This window comes from Vicugna pacos, chromosome 3 (assembly GCF_048564905.1).
Source record: "Vicugna pacos chromosome 3, VicPac4, whole genome shotgun sequence".
Lineage (NCBI taxonomy): Eukaryota > Metazoa > Chordata > Mammalia > Artiodactyla > Camelidae > Vicugna > Vicugna pacos.
Genome location: NC_132989.1, coordinates 97,362,399 through 97,384,933, shown reverse-complemented (window position 1 = coordinate 97,384,933; position 22,535 = coordinate 97,362,399). Strand labels below are relative to the sequence as shown.

The 22,535-nt window shown below is 43.7% G+C and overlaps 1 protein-coding gene across 1 annotated transcript in view; it reads right to left on the bottom strand.

Annotated features, from left to right (window-relative positions):
• Positions 1-1,322: 1,322 nt before the first annotated feature.
• The window catches only part of ADAMTS12 (ADAM metallopeptidase with thrombospondin type 1 motif 12), a 288,416-nt gene continuing 267,203 nt past the window's right edge, over positions 1,323-22,535 (bottom strand). Inside the window, exons 21-24 of the mRNA XM_015235450.2 lie at positions 22,241-22,417; positions 16,774-16,917; positions 10,353-10,512; positions 1,323-5,079 (exon numbers count right to left, since the gene is read on the bottom strand). Of these exons, the coding sequence (XP_015090936.1) occupies positions 4,901-5,079; positions 10,353-10,512; positions 16,774-16,917; positions 22,241-22,417 (660 nt within the window). The 3' untranslated portion in view covers positions 1,323-4,900. The remainder of the gene's footprint in view (positions 5,080-10,352; positions 10,513-16,773; positions 16,918-22,240; positions 22,418-22,535) is intronic.

Here is a 22,535-nt window from a genome sequence, read left to right as displayed (position 1 = left end):
AGCTTCACCGTTACTGAAGCTGTGGCTTCGACCTGGCTGATTCTGTCTACTCTGGTTAGAAGCCTCAGTTGGAGGAGGAGGATTATTCCAAACCACCTATATGTCACTTTTCCACTTTATCTGCTTTTGCTTAATTTTCCCCGGCTCTAGGATTGAACACCTGAGCCCCAGCAGCTCATTCAAGACTCTTTTGGAGCTAAGCTTGCTACCCTCTCCCCGCTCTGACATTAAGGTGATTTTATTAAGCTAGTGGGCTTCGAACCCTGGTATTTATCTTTTTCTTTTTGTAAGTTTGCTGACCCACCTCATCAGTTCTTTGTGAGGGCTGAGTGTCAGGGTGAGCTCAGTCTTATTCTCCCCAGGAACCCTGTGCCTCACTCCAGGGTGATAACTGTTCTAGGGCAGAGCCTGCAGCTTCGGAACTATTGACATTTTGAGCCAGACAATTCTTTGTTGATGGGAGGGACGGTCCTGTAGGAAGTTTAGCAGCCTCCTTGGCTTCTGAGTAGGAGGGGACAAAACTGTCCCCAAATAAGAACCCCTTTCTAGAGGAAAATGGACACAGTGAAGGAGGGGCAGAGAAGTGCCCCAGTCTCTCTGGCAGGGTTAGTGTAGGCTCCTCAGGGAAACAGTATTTGAGCTGAGCCTTGGAAGATAAAGAGTTCCCCAGTGGTCACAGAAGCATTTTCAAGGTACAAACAGAGACAGAGCTTCATGGCCCTCTGTGGTATCTTCTTAACCCAAACCAGATTCCTACCACCCCTGTTCATGCCCTCAAACATTCTAGGGGCCACCGTGCACGCCTCACTCCTCCCGCCTTGGTGCTTTTGCTCACTCCATGCGAGTGGATTCCATGTCCGTCTGTCTAAACGCTACAACTGCTGGTTACACTTACTATGCTGTGAAAAAGGATTGGATTTCCAAAGCGAATTCCTCTTCATCATTACTACTACTTTCCCCTGAGCATTATGTCTTTACACTTTGGCTAGGTGGGGGGACCAGGTTATGCTGTGAGCTCCAAGTCTGAGTACATGGGGGTCTGGAATGGTGGAGGGCTTCAGGTATCACTTCAGATTATCACATGGTGGATGGTGTCAGCTGTTGCACAATGATTCTTGAGAAGAGACCTAAGTTCTGCCTCACCTGGGATGTGTCTCATCTAGTGATTTCTGGATCTAGAGGTGGAGAAGAAGGGCTTCTGCAAGGAGTCAGGGAGGAAGGAATTGATAGCATCGTCCCCCAGGTTGCTCAATTCCAGGGTTCCTCTGGTGGGTGGTGGGAGTCTCGCAGCAGAGGGTAAATGAATCACATGGAAACATCAGTGAGGCTAGCCATTTATTGATGCCACACAATGACAGGCTATGGTTACAGTCTGGTTTTAAATACCGAGGTACCCCCTGAGGTACCCCTTAAGGAGGTTGGGCCTGGCGAAGCAGCACAGAGATGCAGGGAGGGCAACGGATCAGGCCATGCACATCATGCAACCACTCTGGGGGACAGTGACAGGTAAAATTGTGCTTCCCCAACCATGTGTTTTTTTTTTTTAATGACATAAAATACTACTAACAATATTTGAATTAGCAATACAAAAAAAAAGGAGTAGCATAAAAAAAATAGTAGCATCAATTATGTTGGCTAAGTTGTAGCACCAGATAGTTCATGTCATCTGTCTCTTGAAAATGAGTCACTATGCACTGATTCACTGTTCCCAGGGGCTTGATCCTAAAGTCAGAAAGAAGAGCTATGACCTGTCATCTCTGGGGTAGCAATGTGTTGCTTTCAGAGTTTGGAGGATTTTAACCAATTGATTGGGAAATTATGATCTGAAGCAACATAAATCCCTCAAATTGTGTTCCAGAAACTTGAGGGTTATCAAAAACATTCACTAAACATCCGAAAGCATCACACTGGGATGACACCACCAAGTAGAGACTTGGGTGTCAGACTGGACGGAGGTGCACTCTTGTTTAAGAAAACCCAACATTAAAATAAGTCATTCCGACAGAGAGGCAATTGCTTGTATCACAAAATGACTTCCTGTTTTACAAAAGTAATCACGATTTAGTCTCTTGAAATATTGTTTTCTCATAGTGTGCTGGATTATACTTCAGTGTTGAAGAATTAAATTAACCCATACGGTTCAGAGAAGAGCTACCTCTACCAGCATGAAAGGCAGTGTAAACCAAACTGGGTTTGAGAACCTTCATGTGTTGAAGCACCAGGCCCTGTGGCGGCCCTCTGTGGTTCACGGTAGACGTGTATCCAGTGTTTCTCGCCACACTTCTCACTTGCTTGTTCTAAGTGGGAGGAAAGGAGCCCATGTATGAAAACACCAACAAGGCTACTTCATACTGACCCTCGCGAGCACCCAAAAATGGTGAGACACCATCTAGGTTCTTGTCTTCAGAGTCTCCCTGTTAATGTAAGGCCCCTCTTTTCTCAGGCACAGGGACCTGACAAGGCATCAACCATGTCAGATGACTCTAGTAGCCAGCGCTATCTTCATCCTGGGGTCTAGAATGACAGATGTCACACAACTGTCTCACAACACAGCCTCAATACGGGAAGTGAATGTCCATGATGCAGGATTAGGGGCCACTGTTCTGCCTTTTGAGAAACTAGAGAAAGGCCTAGAATGGAGCACCTCGCCAGACCCTCCTTCCGTTTCTACCATCTTTGCCCTGTGGGTCATAAATAACATTTTGCATATTGGGAAACCTGGCCCAGTTTAGTTTGTTGAGGTCAGTAGGAATCTGGGTTTGTTCCTGAGTTCTGTAAGACTGATCAGATCTAGGTCTCTGATGACATGCATAAGCCTGGGAGAGCAGAGCACCAGGGTAAGTTAGACCATCCGGCTTACAAATGAATCCCCCTGAAAGCCTCCACTACGCTTCAGGGACAGTCTCTGCCAATTTCCTCATCAGGAAAAAAAAATCAGGTTCTCTTCCACTCCCATCACTGACAGTTTAAACACCTTCTCTCTAAGCCTGTTATTTCACCAGAGACTGCCATCAGCCGGCAATGTTTATATTTAAAAACAGAGAATACAAGAACAAGTAATTATTACCTAGAAATAAATTCCCTGGGTTTGATAAACATTTCTACTTTCCTCCTGTTTCTGGTCTATCTCAAATTTCATCCCAACCCCAGTGTCTTATTTTCCACAGGAATTTATCAGAATAATACACAGTAATGGCTTGGGGAAAAAAAAGCACATAATATAAAACGTTTAAGCCTCTGGAATCCTAGCAGAAGTGGCATTGGCCAGCAACACCATTACGCATTTAACACAAGATGTATATGGACTTGCCCGCTTGTACATCTACTTATCTGTTTATATTAGTCCTGCCACCATCTAGATATTAGCACCATTTTCCAATAGCACCATTCTGCTGAATGGATAGAACGGATAATTCAAGGGAGGTGTGGGACACTGTGCTCAATGCTAACTGTACCTGGGCACCAGTCTGAAGACATGCTGTCTCGACCTCTGCCAAGAACCGGGTGTGAGGTCTTCCTTCCCTGGAAGCTTCATTCTGCAATGCATCCCGCTAGCACCCCCACCAACGCCCGGGCTCCCAGCTCATTTTCCAGCTTCAGTTCATGTGTATACCTCTGCTTAGAAACCAGGAAAATTCACCTTGAACTTGAGACCACAGCCTACTTTGCCTCCTGATGGGTGACGGGAACATTCAGAATAAGCATTCTAACTTTTATTTCACTTTTTTGGACCCCCTGACTCACCTGTTCTCTGCAAGAAAGCAGATCCTTGCAAGTAACTACTGGGTGTGCTAGAAAGTAGGGCATCTTTTCCTGAGACTAGAACTTTGCACTAAGTTTTTGTACTTAATACCATTTACCTGGTTCTTGGAAATATTTTAATCTAGAGCTCCATTTTCCAACCTGAGGGCAGGCTGGGGCTGACGGGGGGTGGGTTGCAGCCATGGATGTGGCTGTAGAGTTGTCCTGTGTAAACCCCTTGGTAATGAAAAGACATGTCACCCTGAGCTGATGACTCAGGCAGGGAAGATGCTCGAGAAGGGAGAGTCAGATGGGAAGACTCATTTGCACTTCTGCAAAGAAATGGATTATCTGCCAGGGAAGTGGGAAGAAAAAACATGTTTCCTTCCTGGATTTATGTTCATTTGCTTTTTAAGAGTTTTCGTAGAAATTATCCCTAAGTCAAAAATGCCTTCCTTATAAGTAACTTAAATCCCTTAGGTTTCCTAAATCCTACAGTGCCTGCCCATTTCCTCCTCTCTGAGTGTCTCCAGGTAGGCATGGGAGCCAAACAGCCCAGATGTGGAGTCCACAGGGATTAGGGACAGACTGAGGGTATAGCCAGCACTTTCTCTTCCTGTCCAGTTGGACACTGGGTGAAAAAAAGTGGTCCCCTGCCTGGATGAACTGAAAGATTGTCCCTAAAAGCTCTCCAATAACATTTTAAATAGCAGCTGCCCCAAGTAGGGAGGCAAAAAAAAAAGGATGATTTCACCAATTAATAAGATTATTTGTTCCTTGGATAAGTGTGGCTCTGCTTCCTGACACTCTTGAGGTAGTCTGGGAAAAATCTGGTCTCTCTGATTTTTATCTTTAAGGGAGGGAAAAAAGACCTCATTTCACAGACTTGCCTAACTTGACACCTTTCCCAGGAGATGATCCCAGGAGATGCACGTTTCTCCTGGGTACCTCACCTGCCTATCGAGGAGCAGTATGTATTACAGAGCCATGCCTCCTGCGAGGGACATTTTGTGGCTAAAGGAACAATGGGTTTCATTCTGAGCCAAGCTTGAACCTGAAATACACAAGTAAAACCTCAATGAAGTGGTCCCTGGGGCTAGAACAGGTCATGGTCAGCAGGCTGCAGCAGTCCATGGTGGACAGTGGCTTCCTTCTGGACTTAGGGGGCTTTGGGGTTTTTGAGCATCTGCCGCTTTCTCGGCCGTTCAGTGTGGGCGGTGTGTGTCTGAGAACACGAGAGGCAGCACTGAGCCCTCACGGTGGGCACAGAACACTTCTTCATGGTTTTTAATGTCTGGCAGAAACCGGCTGATAACTTGTCCTTGGTGCAAAGTAAATCTGTGGGAGAAAAAAAAAAAAGAAATAAAGGTGATCCTTTTGCAAGTTAATGAGCACAACTTCTATTAATGGAAGACTTGATATGGCTACTAAGAATTCATAACAACAGCTGACATCTCCTGCCATTCAGTCCTGTGTAGCAACGTTACGCGTTCCCAGCCTTGCCACAGCCACCAGGTGGTGAATCCTTCCCCAATCCTGGACTTTGGGTTCAGCCCTGAGACTTGCTTTAGACAATGGGATGTTAACAGATATGATCCCTGAGGAGCCTTGGCATGTGCAGGAGGGTGAGGCAGCCCTGACGAGCCGCTGTCATCACCGTTAGAAGAATGTGGCCCAAGCAGCCACTGGACACACAGGATGACAGACACACAGAGCAGACCTAGATCCAACCTACAGCTTGCAGCCCAGGCCAAGCAGAGCCAAGTAGATCAGCTGAACTTCAGCTGCCCGGTGGCTGCTGAGCAAGAAATTCATGCTTGTGGTTTTAAAGCCCTGAGTTTAGAGGTGTTCTGCAATGTAGCGTTGGTATGCGGTAGCTGAAGGCAATGTTTTACAGGCATCATTCCATTTAATCTTCACAGCAGTAACTATTAGGGACATACAGCTGTACTTTATTTTACAAATGAGGAATGTAAAACCTACAGAGGTTAAGAACTTGCACATCATTATCTAGCTGGTAAGTGGCACCGTCAGCTCTGAACACAGGCAGTTTCAACTTGAAAGCTCATGTTTTAATCAATCGTTATCATTTGGAACACCAAGCGGTCAGTCAGCCGACTAACCAATGCTTTCAAGCAAAGGATGCAGGTGTATACAACATGGTCACTGCCCTTGAGAAATGTGCCCTGTAGATGAAGGCACAAGACATACACAAGTAGTCCCCACAGTGAGGATACAACTCATTACTTAGGGTCTAACCCTCCTTCTTCTCTAACTCTGGGCAAGTAAGTCCCTTAGTCATTTTGGCCCTCCTTTCCCCACACATGAAGCGGGGAATTAGACTAGATTTCTCAAGGACCACCCTCGCATGTTCTTTGGCTGGTGCTCAGACTGCACTGGCCCACGTACTCCTGGTCTGGAAGGAATTCAGTAAGACCCAGACGACAGATTTTTCTTTCATAAAAAGTGAAACTGTTTCAAACTTTGCTTGAGTGCCTCTCAGAGCTCAAGCTGATTTTCTTTCTCCTTTCAGAAAAGATTTGAACGGTCCGGAAGAAAAACTCCTTCACAAATGGGCTGCTGTCCTTTGTAAGTTGAACTGTCAGTAAAAGTAGAAATTGAGGTGATATCCTCTTTACCGAAATTTGTGATGGTATTTCTGCCTCTCACTGTATTTTTCACCTTCAGGTCATGAAGGCGAAAAATGCTTTCTAGCTCTTTAGAACTCATCGTTCTCTTGATTGCACTTTGCTTTTTCAAGAAGAAATAAGTGTCTTTGTTAGCTGTCAGAATTCCATTTGGTTTGCAAGTTTCAAGTGCTCTTGGGACCAGGTAACATATAATGCTCTTAGAATCCCAAACCTCTTCATTGTGGATTCTTTTCTTCTTCAAGCCTCTTCTTGAATCTATTATATCAGTGTCTCTCGAGCACACAGGATACTTCTGTATACGACCTGACATGTTAGGAGTACATATTTCTGCCAAGATGTCCTACTGTGGAACAGGAATTCGAGCTCTTCGTCTGCCATGTTCCCACTAGAGCAGCAGGTGTTCTCCATAGGGCCGGGGCCATGCATCATGCAGGCTGCTGTTCAGAACAAGGCAAGGATCCTTCCTGGGCTGCTGGCTTTGGAACAGGGTCCACCATCACAGGAATGCTCTGACTTCTTAGCCAGCCTCTCCTAAAGCACTTGTGGATGGTGGATGGAGAAGGCCTCTTGGGTAGCTCTTTGCCCCACATCCTCCCTGCCATGCTGAGGCTACTTCAAGAAAGGGAGGAGACAGAGAAAGTATGAAAGCTCAGCTTCCATTCCTTCTCTCCACAAAGGTTTTTGTGGGCCATGTTAGACCGCATAGACTCCCTCTGTCTCAATCTCCAAACTTGTATTATTGCTGTAACATTCGCGACAACACAGCACTATGTTCCATCTTGCACTCTTCTGTAAAATGGTATGCGAGCTTTTTCCACTAAGAGCTGAAGTGTGACCCCTCTCAAGAGTGTCTGCCATTATAAAAAGGCCTCTTAGAGGCTTCCAAAGTCTTTAACCCTGTTACATGTTGAATTGTATCCTCTAAAGTTTAAGCATCCATCACAAAGTTGAAGTCCTAATCATTGGTGCCTGTGCCTATGACTTTATTTGTAAATACTTCTTTGCAGATGTAATTATGATGTAAATTAAGATACGGCCATACTGGAGTAGAGTGGGCCCTAATTCAACATCCTTATAAAGAGAGAAGAGATGGACATATACAGTCAAGAGAGAGCCACATGAAGACACAAACAGAGGAAGATGACCATGATGATGGAGGCAGAGATTGGAGTTACGTAGTGATAAGCCAAGGAAAGCCAGTAACCACCAGGAGCTGAGAGCCTGGCCCTACCAAGAGCTTTGATTTTGAACTTCTGGCCTCCAGAACTGTGAGAATACGTTTCTATTGTTTTAAGCTTCTGGTAGTTTGCTGTAGCCCTAGGAAATTAATGCACTCCTCCCCACATAATAATAACTTAGGTAACAATTTATTAAGCACTGAACACATACTAGGCAATGAGTTTGACACATACTATCTCATTTAATCCTCAGAGACATTTATGTATAGGTATGTCTATTCTTCTCCTTTTAAAGCTGAGGTACCAGAGAGGCTTAGGAACTGGCTGAACATCACACAGCTAGAATATAGATGGTGGTGTTGGAATTTGAATGTTGCTTCAGTGCCTCTAAAGCTCTGCCACCAAGAGAATGAACCTCTTGAGTTGGTGATGAGCAAGGAAGGGACCACATGGACAGGTCTTCCTCACCCAGAATATCTTCATTTGCTCAACCCAGGGCCCTCACTTGTAGGTTAGGTCAACACCTACATGACCCAAAGAGGCTCAGCCAAGCCTGGTCTGATCTTGGGAATCATGAGATCATGAGCCCTGTTGTTCAGTGATTCTCTAGAGCCCCAGGCACATGTGGATCCTAGGGTCCTCCTGTTTGAAAGTAGGAAACTGGGAGGGAGAGTGGAGGATAGCGGTGACCTATATTGGGAGCCTGTGTTCCAGGCCTATGTTTAGCAGCTCATTTAGACAATGACTGTGAGCCCAACATCAAGGCAGGGCTTAACTGCACCAGTTCTCCTCATTATCGTAAAACAATGAAGGCTGGCTGTGTTCATCAGCCAACTGGATTCCAGCCGAAGCACACACAATGCTTCTAATCAGGGGCAGCTTGGGGAGGACGTCCTCTGCCTGTTCAGTATAAACCACATGTCAAGATTTAAAGGGACAGTATAAACTTGACACAACATTGTAAAATGACTATTACTCAATAAAAAAAATGTAAAAAAAAAATAAAGGGACAGTATAAGCTTGTTCCCTAGCTTTCCGCTATGTCTAGGTTGAAGGATACTATTTTGCCCACAAAAGTTGAAAAATAATTTCAATATTGTTGGCAAATAAAGTTTCTGTAAGACTTCAGGTTCCTTGAGGCCAGGGACTGGGTCAAACTCATTTCTGTATCCTCAGTTTTTAGCACTTGTCTGAGACATACCTTCTGATCAATAATATCTGCTGAATAAATGAATGAAACCTATTCATCTGGAAGAGTATCTTTCAGTAGGAAGTCTGCTGGGGGGTGGGCAAGACAGAGTAGGAAGACCCTGAGCCCACCTCTTCCCACAGCTTACCAAAATTACAACAATTTACAGAGCAGCTGTTGATGAGAAAGACTGGAAGGCTGGCAGAAAAGGTCTGTTGTCTTATTAGTCTCTATTTCTGCTCTGTTCTTTGATTTCTTTCCTTCTCACTTTGGGTCTCTTCCCATTTTGCTCTTTTCCTTCTGTCTTCCACTCTGCAGCCAGCATGACTTTCTCACCTGCACTCCCCTGTCTGGAATACTTCAATGGCTCCCTTCTGCCCTGGGGATAAAGTCCAAACTCATCAGCATGCTTGATGAGGCTCTGTACCCTCTAGCTCCAGCTTATCCCTCTGGCCCTACTGCTTCCCAGCTCCCCTTGAACTTCGTACTTGAGTTAGACTTCTCTTGTTCCTGGCTACAGCAGACACTGAAAGCTGCTCCAGATACCTCTCACCTGACTTCTCTACTCGTCCTTCACTTCCTCCGGAGGCCCTCCCCGCTCTCCCCAGTTTACATCTGACACCCTCCCCGAGTACTCCCGTAACATCTTTACCGCCCTTATCAGGGTCTCGCGGTGGGCGGTTTTCTTCCCTGTCTGACATTATGTTTAACACATTGTAAGTGCCCCCTCCAACATCTGTCGAGTAAATACAGGATTTGTAAATAAACCACCCCTAGGGAAAGCCCTCCTGGCATGTGCGCTCTAACAGCAGCCTCTGTGGAATGCCAGCCCTCAGTGCTTGGAGGCCAGTGAGCAGCCAATTAACAGACCACTGGTTTCACTGCCACTCACCCTCAAGGACCTCTGGAAGAAGGCCACCACTGGTGGAGAGCCTTAAATACCTGCAAATTCACTCTCCCTGGCAGTAGCCGTGGGCTGATGGCTGACGAGCGCGGGCGTAGGAACATCCACCTCACTGGCCTCAGAAGCAGACAACCCTGAATTTTACCTTTCACCCTGGAGCTTCCCTGGGGGCCCGGCTGAAGCTGGGACTGTGCCTGAAATGGCAGCCTGGCCGCTTCTCTGTCTCACTTTCCCCACGCCCTCAGTGGTCCTCCAGGGGACCCCTTCCTTAATGAATCCCTTGCACGCAAATTTTCACTTCAGAATCCATTTCCGGGGAACCTGACTTCAGACAGTGCTGCTCGGCTGACAGAAAGGGCCATTCAGTACTTGACTGAGTTCCTGAGAAAGGCTGGAATTTTTCTCAGGAATCTTTGAATAAATAGAAGTGATTCTGTTTCTCATCTATGCGGGATGAGGTCAGCACGAACGTGCTTTGAGAGGAGCACTGATGTGCTACTTCCTCAAGGAATTAGCGTCAAACTTCACCAAATCAGACAGACAGCTCCCAGGGGAGCTGGCTGGCCTCTTCAGCATTAAGATGCTCTGCTCAGGAAAGGGAACAAAAAACTACCCACAAATCCAGCCATGCAGGACAATAACTTATTTACAAAAAGCTCTGTCCCCATCGAGCAAAGCCATTCACCTACCAGCATTCTTCTGGCAAGCCTGCTGGTTGCATTTTTTGAATTCTGGTGGTCTGGGTTCGTGATCACACAGGCATCGGTTTTGGCCTTCAGTTTTATTGTTCTCTGAGGAAACACACTGGACAGTCCTCTTCTGAAAGCCACCTCCGCAGGAAGCAGTGCACTGGAAGAGAGGGGTGAGGGGGGAGGGTCAGGATCCTTCCCCAGGATCACCAGGGGAGCGCCAGCAGAATCCCGCTAACCCCTATGCAGTCAAGAAGGGGAAAGTTTCAATTAGTAGAACTCTTTCTGAAGGAGTCATAGAATAAAGGCACTCATAATTTGGAGATGTGAATTTAGGAAGGGTTTATACGATAGAGCGTGTGAACTGAATCTGGCTTAATTTAGTATTCAGTTCTCTGAAGAATGTGGACTGAGGCTGACTCACAAGCAAAATGGAAAAAAAAAACAAACCCATCATACCTGGGCTCTAATGCCTCAGCAGTCCAGTTTCTCTGAACTAGTTTTGATTTGAGGCTAGGACTCAGATGTGGGGAGACAGGACAGGGCTACAAAGAAAGCTGAGAGAGGATAAAAAGGGGAAGTGGGAGAGGAAAACCAAGACGGCATGCAGAGAGTCTGGATGGACCCAGGGCACCATGTGCAGTCTCCAACCAGCTAACAGACAAGACTCAAGTCATGTCATGATGTGGCTGCTTGGAAACAGAAGGGAGATTCTCTGGCCTGTGAAAGCAGCTTATGTAAGATGATTCTGAATGTGTCTGAACTTACTATATACACGTTCTTTTAAAAAAATCATTTCTATTGCAGTAAAATGTATAAAACATAAGATTTACTATTTTAATCATTTTTCAGCTTACGGTTCAGTGCCTTAAATACATTCATTCTGTTCTTTAATCATTACCACCATCCATCCCTAGGACTTTTTTATCTTCCCAAACTGAAATTTTATACCCATGAAATAAGAACACCTCATCTCTACCCCCAACTCACACTGCCCCAGCCCCTGGCAACCACCATTCTATTTTTTTGTCTCTATGAATTTGACTATTGGAGCGACATCATATAAGTGAAATCTTACAATACTTGTCCTTTTGTGACTTGCTTATTTCAATTAGCTTAATGTCTTCAAGTTTCCTCCACATTAGAGCATGTGCCAGAATTTCTTCTTTAAGGTGGAATAATATTCCACGTATGTAGATATTGCATTTCCTTTATCCTTTCACCCACTGATAGACACTTGGGTTGCTTCCACCTTCTGGCTATTGTGAACCACATAGACTCTTGTAATTTACATTCTATTTCATGTTCTACTACTATTAACCTCATCTTATATAATCACAATCCAATTTTGATTATATAAGGCAGAAATCAATTCCTCTTTCTTCATCCTGCATGCCAATTAGATAAGTGTGCTAAACACAGCCTGAGCTTTCAGTAAATACTCATTGATTGATTGAGGGGCTGAAAAAGACTTCTGCATGGCAAATTCTGGAAGAATCATTAGGCCCAAAATATTTCATTGGAAATATTATTGGTCACCAAGATTATTAGACTAAAAATAATACCTACACTCGGACAGCACTGAAACTCAGAATACTGCTATTAAACCCTGTTTCCCACAAAACTCCAGTATGGAACAGGAGGAAAACATCAAATTTTTCTTACAGTCCATCGCTTATTTCACTCAACTCTTCATAAAGTCTAGAGCAAGGTGAGCAGCATGGAACTTCGTGTTTATTTTATAAAGTCAGAGATTACTCTGATTAAACCTAAAGGTAATTTTATTCAGTGAATGCACATCGAATTCTCCTTGGAGATGGACAAGAAAAAGGTAAAAACGCAACTGACCCTGAGTCAATCAAAGCATGACGGGGGACAGAGAGAAGAACGAGGGAAATGAATCAAGCCAGCGTGGGGTAAAGGGCACCGGGCCAGCGCTCAGGGGGACTTGGGCTTTTTCACTGACTGCGTATTGCCCTGGGTCTCACTCCACCTCTCTCTCTCTTCCTCTGTAAAATAAGGTTTTTAGTTAAAGAATACATGACTTCGTTCCCTGTTTTCTGCTTCTGAGGGTCTGATGGAAGAAGCCTGGGCTCGTCCTGGGTGCCGAAGTCCCGCAGACCTCCTTGGTCAGGGCAGACTGAGATGGAAGAGCTAATTCCAAGCCAAGCACAAAAATAAGCAGAGAGAGCACTGCCTGTGCACTTATGAGCTAATTAAACTAACTTGTGACTAAGAAGTTGCAGGAGTTGTAACTGGATGATTAAGCAGGAAGCATAGTTGCTAATTTGGGTTTTGTTAATTGTGGTAATGCTGTGAGTTTGGAATTTTAGAGAGAAGGTACCTTTTTTTTTTTTTAAATTTATTGGTTTATTTTATAATTGGTTTTGCACATGGGTTTAGAAATACAGGAAATTAGAATTAAAAGAAAAAAATCTGGCACTTAAGTCTTACAACTGAGGAAATTGAGACCCAAGTTCATACCGAAGGGGGAGCAGAAGCAAAATCTAACAGTCTTTGCACTACTCTGTACTCGAGTGAATTTAGGCTTGTGCACATACTGTTCATGCATATAGATTTCATGTGCGTAAACACAGATCTCTCAACAGGTCTTCACGTGCATTTTTATGTGTGATCCTCATGAGAAGGTACCTTTCTTAATGCCCAGTTTCACTTCTTTGTATACAATAAAAATAAAAAAGAATTCTTTGTGCAGAACTGAACCCCCAAAACAGTTTCCTCACCTGACCAGAAATCCTAGGCTATCTATTTAGATTTCAGATGAGGCACTGATGAGCTGGTTGTAAGTTCCATGGGTGGCAGTTATTGAGACATGGCTTTACATAAGGTGATCAGGAAAAGGAGCTTCATGTTTGTTTTATATGCAGTTTTTTCCTCTTGAGGCTAAGCTGGTCCTCTGCTTTTATAGAGCTCGGTTGGGGCTGGGGCTGGGGACATGACACTACTTACTGTGTGTATTTTCATCACTTAATCCCCGGTGAGATGAGCCCTTTCACCTCCACCAACTGTGCCTGATTCCAAGGTCTCTCTTGGTTTACTTCTCCAAAGAGAAAACCTCCAGGCTATGGTCAGGATGGAGGAAAGGTTCTAAAGATCCAACTGCTTCTCTTATAAACTTTCACCCAACTCCCACTTTCCTTCACCCTCACCTCTGCCTTCAGAGGTGCCTGGAAATCTCCGCTGTGGACAGTTTTTAGCTTTCTTTGGCATGCTAAGTCGATTTTAAGTTTGGTTAAGGAATGCTTCCAGCTGCCAAAATTTTATTGACCACCCTCCTCTCTTTGCTCTTGTCTCTAATCCTCTTCTTTGTGGGTTTGTTCCACTTTCAGTTATTTTTTTTTTAAATCTCCTGCCTATTTAATGAAATTCTGGGAACAGAGGCAAATGCATATGTTCAATCCATCCATATGTCTTACTTGAATTCTATAACTTGTCCTTTTCACTTAAAAATAGGTCAAGGGCAATTCCAAAGGCTGGCTTGGCAGGTGTTAGCCACCTCCACTGTCCCCTATTCTTTGATATGCACAGTGGATGGATTCTTAATACATAGCTCTTCCAAGGAAACTTTAACTCATGTCCACCTCCAAGAGGCGGCTACTTCTACCTCCCTCTAAGGAAATTTTGAACTTCTGTTGGAAATTTTTACATCTCAGAAATATGGGTCTACCTCATTCTTAAAAGGTCTGTACTATAATATATTAATAAATTATCCAGTTCCTCCATCAACAGAAGTTTTGATTATTTTCAGAAATTGCTATACAAACAGCATGGCCATGAGCATTCTTTACAGTCATCTAGAGTTACATCTGATGCTTATCTGTAAGTTAAATGATTAAAGGTAGAATTTCTGGGTCAGTTTATGTATTTTAAGTTTCTCGCTGATTTTAACACTTCCTGTTCTAACTTCACACAGATGGCTATACCTGAAGAAATACACTGGAAATTTGGCTGAAGTAGCACACAAAACTTCACAATTTACAACCTTAGTGATATCTAAATGTCAAAAGGAGGAGCAGCCTGCATCCTTTCAGAAAAGTGATGGTGTTTTTTTGACAATTTCTTCTCAGCATGTACCCTAAGAGCTCAGTATGCTTCACACATCATTACTACTGTCATATTTACTGCGATATCATCATCATTCCTGCCAGAAAGAAAACTGCATTACCAACTTTCCTTTACAATGAATGATAAGGTACAATAAATGATAAGAGTCTCAGGGAACTGACGGTAAGACTTAAAAATGTTCATCTATAGTTTTTAATCTATGGAATTTTGTGTCCCTGAGTGGGCTCACATTAATAACATTTCCATGACAGTTCACATTGGATCAGATTTTCTTTTCTGATGGTCACACTTGATTTGATTAGTGATGCTTATAATTGTTACACAGGGCCCCGGGGTATTTATGAAGTGCCTACTCCAGAAACACATCTTTATTTGTTGAGCACAATCTTTTCAGGTTGTGAAATCAAAGACGGAGGAGGAAAACTGGTTTCAGAATAACTGAACTACTAATAAATAGAAAATAAAGTAAATTTCCAAGGGAGATATTGTAAGGTGCCTAAATGGAAATTAAATAATCTTCTTATGAAAAGTACAACTGGATGACATTTTCTGTTGTTCCCATGAAGCATGGGGTAGGGTGAAAACAGGGTATCGGCCCTGGCGGACAACTTAGTAAGATGCATAACCAGAAGCTTGCCTGAACACCACAATCTCTTTCAGCAACTCATCATGAATCAGCATTAGATGCCAATGAAAACAGGGCATTCATAGAAAATACTATGGGTCCTGTCTGTCTAAGAGAATGATTGATGTCATTCTTCATTGTCTACTAGGCATTTTTTCAGGCTATAAAATAGTAAAATATGTATTTTTTATTTGTTGCAGCCTAATTAATGCACAATGTTCCTTTAGCAATAACAAGTCATCTTGTTCTTCCTGGATTTGAGTAGGGTAGTGTTCAGAGACCAACACAACCTTGAGTCAGATGCACCAGCAGGAGCCTTTTTCAAGAGTACATGCCAGCCTTCAAAGTGATCATGGCCACGCAGGTACAACTGCACAGCAATAGCAGTGAAAATTACCAAGAACAGAGCAACCTAAAAATATCTGGGGACATGAAGTTTGACAAAATACTTCACTGGCCTGTGTTATAATTTTAATCATCAAAATACACAAGAGCAAATTACTTTAAAAGATATTAACAGTTGAGGGGATAGTGCATCAGATCCTCTTGACTGCCCTGTCTCCCAGCTGTTGGCCTTTGATGGGCCTAGCTGAGGTGGTAACCAACTTCACAGAAGCATAACCCACTGGCCTGCACCTCGTGCCCATGTTATGTGTCCCTCACCTCCAGCTTCTGGGTTTTCTCGTTGCCAATAAGATGCAAGACACAGTGGGACCTGCCCACACATGAATAACCCAGGATGATGGGGGATGCTAGCCTTCTAAGGGGAGATTTTTTACCTAATCCTGGGAGACAGGAGCCAGTAGACAATCACCTATCTTCCTGTCTTTGGACAAACTGGTCTAAGAGGAAGTAGTTCAGATAGCTTTTAAAAGACCTTCTTTCCAGAGCAATCACTTGCTCTCGACACCCAGCAGTGGTGAGTCAAGAAAAGTCGTCAGCCTGGTAACGCACCACCTCATACTTGATTCCCCTCTTCCCTGCTCCTTCCTCTTTTCAATCACTCCTAATTCCCTGGCATTGTATTTCCTAATAAAATATTAGATTTTGCCTCAAGTCTTTATTTTCTAGAGAACCTAGGATAAAACAAGTCAGAGTGATGGCAGAACCTCCCTATGGGAGAATTTCTTTAGTTTCAGTGTCACTGATGGTCTTATTTCTATAATAAATACACTTTGTAAAAATTATTAATATTTCCCTCATTTACTGTTGAATTATTTTGTCTGTCTTTCCATCGGATGTGTTGGCCATCCAGCAAACTGACCTGCAGGTTGACAAGAGACCTGAAACTCACTAAATCGTGCTAAGCCTCAAGTTTCAGGGCATAGGCAACTCCTATTTGTTCTAGAAAAAGCCAGAGGATCCAAGATGTGAGGGCTTAAAATCACCTTTCCTTAGACTTTGAGCCTCTGGGATAGTTTTTGGTATTTGATCTTTTCTCTTTTGGAAGGATTTGATCTTTTTCTCTTCCGAACTCAGGACTGTTAACACTGACCACCAGGTCAGCTATGGGTCAATTTTTAGCACACTTAGAGGTATTAGAGGGCAGAAGAGTAAAATATAAAACTGAAATATGTAGAGACACACTTCAAATCAATGGATACATTAAACCTTTACAGGGATTAAATATGACTTCTAAAATCAAATGAAAACAAATGCTATTTTTTAAAAAGACTAAAATAAATTAAAGAGACTGTAACTGACTCTTACCAGGTCCCAGTTCCCAGTGGCCCAGTGACAGCAAGGGTGCCCGTTGCAGGGCGCGGTAGACGTGGGCCTCTTCGTCCAGTCACAGAGGCCTCCTGGACAGGTCACTCCTCTCTCCTGAACCCCACCTCCACAGGACCTGGAACACTGGTCCACAATAGGGACAAGGTCAGGTTAAAAATCACATGGTATCATTTTCAGAGATAAGGGAAGAATTATTTTTTTCCAGATATGATCTCCCTATGGGTAGGGGGCATGTCTTTTTTCTTGGTATCTTCAGCACCTGACATTGACCTGGTAGATGTGGGTATTCAGTAGATGCTGAACAAATGTCTACTTTATTTAAAAACATACTTGACAGTTTATCCCTAGTTCCATTTGTATTCTATCCCCTTTCCTGCTAATTATTTAAAGAGTTATTTTTTTTTAAGAAATAAGAAAATGAATGTTTCAGGTAAGTCTGGAACAAGCAATTATTTTTACTATGACATATTGTTAAGTTCTAAAGAGACAGATGTATATAGTATAAAACATAATTTCTTCTTAGGGTAGAGATTTCCATGACAGCTGAATAAATTATTTCAAGTAGGGATAAAAAAAATCTGTTTGGTGCTCACTGGCTCAGGGTTACCTGGGATGAGACCTGGCTTATCCCAGTACATCACAAAGCTGGCAGCAACAAGCAGGCCCAGATACCTTAACTCCAAATCTAGGCAGCTTCATCTGTTCACTATAACATGTGCTCCTAGTGTCTTCAAAACCATGTGTATTTAGATGTTTTTCTCCAAAGTATGTGAAAATAAAGACTTCAGATAGTCAAAACAGCTATTATCAATTTTTTAACAAAGAACTCAAGAAGACAGAAAATCTCAACAGAATTTTCTTTATATTTTTTACTACTATTTTTGTTGTGTACCTTGTTATTGAGAATATTAGTATCTATGTTGGAATCTATACCACCTGTGCCAGGTTCCTTTCAATGACCACTCAGTCATTTCAAACAACAGCAGTGAAATAAGCCCCAGGACTCAGCCCTCCCACCAGCAGGCAAGCACCAGACCTGGACCCCTCAGGGCACACAGCCAGCAACACTGGGACCTGGTCCTGCCCGCCAGTGGGCCAACAACAGCTCTGGGATCTCCAGGCCATGCAGCCAGCCATGCTGTGAGCTGGCCGTGCCCATCAGCATGCCAGCAGCCACCACATGGGGCAGGGCCTGGGAGTCAACCAGACCAGGAAGAGCCCCACCTACCAGAGCTCCCACAGTAGTCGGTCCCATCACAATAGAAAAGCCATGCAGCCCACATAGGGGGAACCCCTAGAGCGTATAGTTCCAGTGACCACGGGGGAGCATGCTGCTGCCCCACCGGACATCTCCTGCATAAGGCCACTTCGGCAAGATTGGGAAATGTAACCAACTTCCTAATCCATGAAAATAAACACAAGGAATTAGGCAAAATTAGGAGACAGAGGAGTATGTTCCAAATGAAGGAACAAGACAAAGATCTACCTGCTAGAAAGTTCAAGGTCCAGATCATAAAAATGCTCAATAAGCTCAGGAGAGAATTTCAACAAAGAGTTAGAAAATATAAAGGAGAACCAAACAGGTGAAGAATATATAACTGAAATAGGATCCCCTAGAAAGAATCAACAGTAGATTAGGTGACACTGAGGAATACAACAGTGAATGGTAGAGTAGTAGAAATCACCCAAGCTGAAAAGAAAAAAGAATTTTAAGAAATGAGGATAGTTAAAGAGAACTCTGAGACAATATCAAGCATACCAAAACTTGCATTATAGGGATCCCAGAAGGAGAAGAGAGAGAATCTATTAAAAGAAATAATGGTTGAAAACTGCTCTAACCTGGGAAAGGAAACAAACATTTATTCCTGGAAGCACAGGCAGTCCCAGACAAGATGAACACTAAGACACACTGTAATTAAAATGACAAAAATTAAAGAAAAAGAGCATCTTAACATCAGCGAGGGAAATGCAACTAGTTATACACAAGGGAACTCCGTAAGGCTACCAGCTGACTATTCAGCAGAAACTCTGCAGGCCAGAGCAGAGTGAGAGGGTACATTCAAGGTGATGAAAGGAAAGGCCTACAGCCAAGAATACGCCACCTGGCAAGGCTTCCATTCAGATCTGCGGGAGAGAGAACGAATTTCACAGACAAGCGCAACACTAAACCAGCTTTACAAGAAATGTTAAAGGGACTTCTCTAAGTAGAAAATAAAAGACCATAACTAGAAATATAAAAATGTACAAAAGAAAAAAATCTCATTGTTGAAGGCAAACATCCAGTGAAGACAGTAGTTCAACCACTTTTAAGCTAGTAAGAAGGTTAAAAGACAAAAATAGTAAAATCCTCTATATCCACAATAAGTGATTACAGGACACACACACACACAAGACAGCAAATATGATGTCAAAAACATTAAACATGGGGGGGATATAAAATTCAGGGTTATTAGAATGAATTTGAAGTTAACAGATCATTAATTTAAAATAACCATATATATATGTATGTATGTGTGTGTGTGTATGTATATATATAGGTGTATATGTATATACCTATATATAATATATATGTGTATGTGTGTGTGTATGTGTAAACCAACAGGAGATACAAAAACAGTGGTGAAATAGGAATTAATGGGAGACTGATAAAGGAAATTCTGAGGATAAGAAAAGGGCAAAAAATCAGACGATGCTAAATAGTTCAATATGTCAAACGGGAGGAATTTTGGTTAAAAACCTAAATGAGTTGTCATTCTAGAAGGGACATTTCGTTATCTGACTTTTGCCTTCTGGCATGAGTGTCTAGAAACCAGATGTAAAACGTAGATGTTTTTATTCTGACTAGCTCTGGCAGCCTTGAAGGCTTTGCAATACAATTTTGTTCATCTCCTGTGAAAAATGGGATTCAATCTTCTTCCCCACTACACAAAGTTTTAGAATTAAATTTGTCCCTATTCAGAATAGTGAAATTGATAGGTTTTCTAAGGGTCTGATGCACTGCTGTAATGCTCACAAAATAAATTCGACATGACAAGTTGGATTTCTGAAGAAATACAATTCTAAAATGTGTCAGGTTTTGGCTCACTAGAATGATTTTTTTTAATATATATTGTCTCATTTTACTGAGGTTTCTAGAAGGAAATTAAATAACTCACTAAAAATTTTTGAAAAATACTTTTGAGTACATTGAAAAGTACTTTGAAAAATCTTAATTATGATATGGTAACAACAAAACAATTATTATGATTGCCAACATCAGGCCTATCCCATCCAGCACTATGTATGTGGTGGTAACCATGGAAAACAGGGAAATTACATGAAATTAACATTTTCTGCTCAATAAAAGAACCAATCTATTGCTTTCACAGTATTCCAACTTTGAGAGCCAACCTGGATTTTTTTCCCACTTACTCACTGTTTTTAACCCTATATGAGGAGAGAAGGGGAGGAACCCCACATTTGGGAGCCTATGGCATAACTACATGTGTGCATATCGATCCAGGGCCCCCTGGCTGAGTAACCTCCAGGAAAGGAGGGTAAAGATGGTATAAGCCAGTGGTTCTCAAAGTGTGGTCCCCAGATCAGCAACTTCAGTATCTTCCTGATATCTGCTAGAAATGCAAAATTTTCGGGCCCTTCCCCAGACCTCTGAATTGGACACTGTGAGGGTGTGGTCCAGACAGCTGTATGTTGACAAACCCTCCACGTGATGCTAGAGCATGCCAGAGTTTGCTAAAGTTTGCACACTAGTGGAGATGCTCCCACAGCTGAAAATGCATCTTCCATGCAAGTAGTCTGGGCTGGCAGACATTCACTGAGGGGCCCAGAGCATTCCTATGAGGGCATCCATTAGTCTCTGTAGACAGAGCAGCATCATGATGGCTCTGGGAAAGCACCTAAAGGTGCTCAGCCCCCAAAATGGCCCCTCAACATTTTCATTTCCAGGGGAATGTTCAACTGACTTGGCATTTTCCATCTTTACTGCTCCCTCAGAGGGAAGTCTTCTAACTTTGTGGTTTGCTCAGAATAGTGCAGTGGAGAAAGGAGGGTGGTGGGAGGCCTTCAGGGAACAGGCTCATGACTGGGGCTCCCAGAGGCTGCTGAGGAAGCATAAAGAATACATCCTTCTCAAAACCAGAGCGTGGATATCATTGCTCATCTTGGGCTCCTTGCTAATGCCATTTCTCTGACAAGGCGATCTAAGCGCCTCTGCAGATTCCAGCCTTCTGGAAGCTGCCACGAGGCTCAGCAAACATGGAGAGCTTGGAGGCCTCGGAGGCCTCTGTCTAGAACATGGGAGTAGCAGGCACTTTATGTCCTCCAGAGCCGGACAGGGGAAGGAGGAGAAACAGGGGGCAGTGGTTGCCCCAGGAAACACCAGGTATTGGCCCAGGGCGTCAGGAATCGGCATGGCTGCCTGACCCAATAGACAGTAAGTAGCTGGGGGCCTGAGTCTTCCAGGGTTGGACACAAACTCTACACCCCTTCCCTTCCCTGACACAGGGTAAGTTCTCCCCAAAGAGCTATTGACCGACTCTTTCCCCTCAGCTCACTCTTTGCGCCACGTCTACTGGACTGAAGTCTACAGTAGCAGGAGGCCAGGCATTGGAGTCGGCATTATGCTTGGATTGATACTCCACCATTTATTCTCTCACCGTGTGACCTCATGTAAGTTTTTTAACCTCTGAGTCTCCATCTCTTCCCTATAAAATGATATTAATAAGGCCTACCATCAAGGCTGTTGCAAAAGTTAAAACAAATATTGCAGGTAAAATGTCCAGTGCACAGACACACTCAAAATATGCTGGGTTCTTTTTTATGCTCTTCTTTCTACCATGCATGGATATAATTGGGGGTACTTTTTTTTCACCATTGAGACACTCACCTATTGGCAAATGAAACCATTATACTTCAAAGAACAGTAACTTGTTTTCATGTAGTAAAGTAGGACAAAGACCCAGCAGAGCCTTGGCCTTCACAAAACAGGACACACACACACACACACAGACTCCTCTTTTTATTTGTGCAAACAAGGATCTGGGCATTTAACTGGGAAGTGGAGCTATGAAATTATACCTTGTGTGGAAATGAGCTGACCATTACCCACAGCCTAACTGCAGAAGCCCCGGAGAGGCCTGTGAGCCTCAGTCCTAAATGGCTCTCATCATGGTGGTCCATGTACATTTCTCCAGCAGGGATCCCAATTCCCCAGTATATTTATTGGGAGACTAGGCTGTGATAAAACATTGAACAATCACAGTTTAAACCACATGACACAGCCTTCAAGTTGCTGGACATGTTCAGCACCCCCAGCAGAGTGTCAGGTCATTGAACGGAGGCCAGTCCCTGGCAGAACGCACGAGGGGTCCTCCCTGACTTCCAGACTCGCACGGACACAGGGATGCAGGTTGGCCTGGTTGCGGGGATGGTGTACTAGGGGCCCTACCTGGCTCCAGGGCTCCACCTGCCACTCCCCGCAGGGCTCCGGATTACAGCTCATGCTCAGTGGAGGAGGAATGCCAGCCAGGAACTGGCAGTGAAAGGGCCTCAGGCTCCGGTGGTCCCGGCTGTCCACACACTGAATCTCCCGGATCTGGAAGCCCCCGCTGCAGTTTCTGGAGCACTGTAAGGAGAGTGAGAGAAAAGGGGACACCTGAGTCCTTGGCATCAGGCCATCGATGCCCTGATTCCCAGGGGTTTCACAAAGCATCACGAAGTTCCAGGCTTCTAGTCATGAAGAG